This window comes from Orycteropus afer, unplaced genomic scaffold (genome assembly GCF_000298275.1).
Source record: "Orycteropus afer afer isolate SDZICR_OR568_19922 unplaced genomic scaffold, OryAfe1.0 scaffold00322, whole genome shotgun sequence".
Lineage (NCBI taxonomy): Eukaryota > Metazoa > Chordata > Mammalia > Tubulidentata > Orycteropodidae > Orycteropus > Orycteropus afer.
The window spans coordinates 1323826-1326209 of NW_006921909.1; the positions used below are offsets into that span (position 1 = coordinate 1323826).

Genomic DNA, 2384 nt, shown 5'->3' on the forward strand with positions numbered 1-2384 from the left:
GAAACCCAAGGAGGGGTCGCTATGAGTCAGGTTTGACTCGACGGCACATAATAACAACAACATTACAGATATAAAACCAGAAAACCAAACTCACTGCCATCAAGTCAGTTCCAACTCATAGTGAGCCCCTATGGGTTTCCAAGGGAGTACATCTTTACAGAAATAGATTGGCCCATCTTCCTTCTGCAGTGACTAGTGGGTTTGAACCACCAACCTTCTTGTTAGCAGTCAAATAGCCTTAGGCATTGTATCATTAGCACTCGTTATATATACAGCCCTCTCAAAAGAAAGGACTGATACTATTTATCGGACTATCATCTTAGGCTTTCAGTTCATGAATTACTTCTTTAACATTACTATACAAAAAGCTAACAATTCATCAATATGATCCATATTTTACAGATCTATCTAAACACACACAAACACACACATATATATTTCTGCCAATCAAAAGAGGAAAAACTCAGTAGGTTTTTTTTTTTTTTTTAATGTTTAAAAAGCATCTCTTAAAAACAAGATCCAAGAAATCCAGAATATTTTTCTTCTTTTAAAAGAACATCTTTCACTTCCAAGTTGTAAGTAGGAAAACAAACCCAGTCTCACCCTGTTGCGATGCAGGAATAAGGACCTGCTGGGTCTGTGTTTGCTGTGGCACTGTCTGCTGTGGTGGAGCTTGTTGGTGGTGGTGGTGGTGGTGGTGCTGCTGCTGCTGGGGTTGATGCTGCTGTTGGACTTGCAGTAAAAGCTGCTGCTCTTCAGAATGAAATCCATCTACTGCCCTGGACTGCATTAGCTTGTTCTCCCACAACTAAGGAAAAGGACATTAAATATTTCCAAGTGAGTTGGAGAAGATGACTCCAGACATATGACACAGGACAAAACATATTTCCTTATTATTCTTCTTTATGTTTATAAAATTCTTCCGTTTTTCAAAACTAGTCCAGGCAGAAAAAAAAAAAAAAATCAATCTCTTCTAATTCTTATCCAACTGTAAACCATAACAAAAATGAATTTTTAAAGTATCAAACTTTATATTTTGCTACTTTAGAATGCTGAAGAAAATGTTAATTTGCTTGTTTTCATATCAAATTTTCTACAGTAACTCGTTAATCATAAGGCATTATTCAGCAGAGTTTTTGCTAAATATAGGGTTTTTTTAAAATAATCAAAGATTATTCTTTTAACATCAACTTAATAGACTACTTTTATGGAAATCTTTCCTTAATACAAATTTTATTGCCTTTAATATATAAATCAAACCAACTGCCAGCATGTCAATTCTAACTTGATAGCAACCCTATAAAACAGAGTAGAACTGCCTCACAAGGTTTCCTAAGCTATAAATCTTTATGGAAAAGCAGACTGCCACATCTTTCTCCTATGCAGTGGCTGATGGGGTTCAAACCACTATCCTTTCAGTTAGCAGTTATGTGCTTAACCACTGTGCCACTAAACCAAAAAACCCAAACTCACTGCCATCAAGTTGATTCCTGCTCATAGCGACCCCCTTTGGGATTCCAAGTTGGTAAATCTTTATAAATACAGATTGCCCAGTCTTCCTTCCATGGAGCGGCTGGTGGGTTTGAACTGCCAATCTTCTAGTAAGCAGTCAATGCCTTAGGCACTACGTCACCAAAAAAAATCAAAAAACAAAAAACTCACTGCTGTCCAGTCAATTCTGACTCCTAGCAACCCCTCTTTGGGATTCCAAGGTGGGATCCCTAAGGAAACAGACTTCCCAATCGCCCTTCCAAGGAGTGGCTGGTGTGTTTTAACTGCCAGCCTTCTGATTAGCAGTCAAATGCCTTAGGCACTATACCACCAGACATACACAACAGAAATCCACCTTTTCTTGAATAGAACAGTGAGGAATATTATAGAAGCAGTCCTCTAGTTTTAAGCCTAGCTTTTCACATTTTCATATCTCAATCCTATGCAGAAATATGAAACAGCAATGTCTCTCTAAGAGGCTTCCCCAGCCTTCCCAATTTCCTGGAGTTTTCCTCCTTCTACCATTATACCAAGGATTGGCAATCCCCTTTTATTGCTTAACTACCCCCTTCCCCATTTTTTCACATTACCCTAAGATACTTCGATGATGGGAAAAAATCAGGAGCAGACACAAGGAAAAAGGTTAAGAAAGTATTTGCCAATATTTCATCCTTCTCACTAAAGCATTTCCTCTCTACAAGGTTTAGTTGTGGATCTAGAGCCTCAGGCCTATAAGAAAATTGTCCAATAAAGTCACAAAAGCATCCCGTGAAAATACAAATGAAGGGAGTTCCGGCAAGATGGCGAACTAGGCACAAGGACTGCACAGACGTTCTTCAACAAAGAAAAGGGAAACCAATTAACATAGACACAGAAGATAATCTTGGACCCCT

The 2384-nt window shown here is 38.4% G+C and overlaps 1 protein-coding gene across 1 annotated transcript in view; it reads right to left on the reverse strand.

Moving 5' to 3' along the window:
- The window catches only part of GTF2A1 (general transcription factor IIA subunit 1), an 87208-nt gene that overhangs the window by 37924 nt on the left and 46900 nt on the right, over positions 1–2384 (reverse strand). The window contains exon 3 of the mRNA XM_007951967.2: positions 604–808. Coding sequence (XP_007950158.1) covers positions 604–808 — 205 coding nt within the window. The remainder of the gene's footprint in view (positions 1–603; positions 809–2384) is intronic.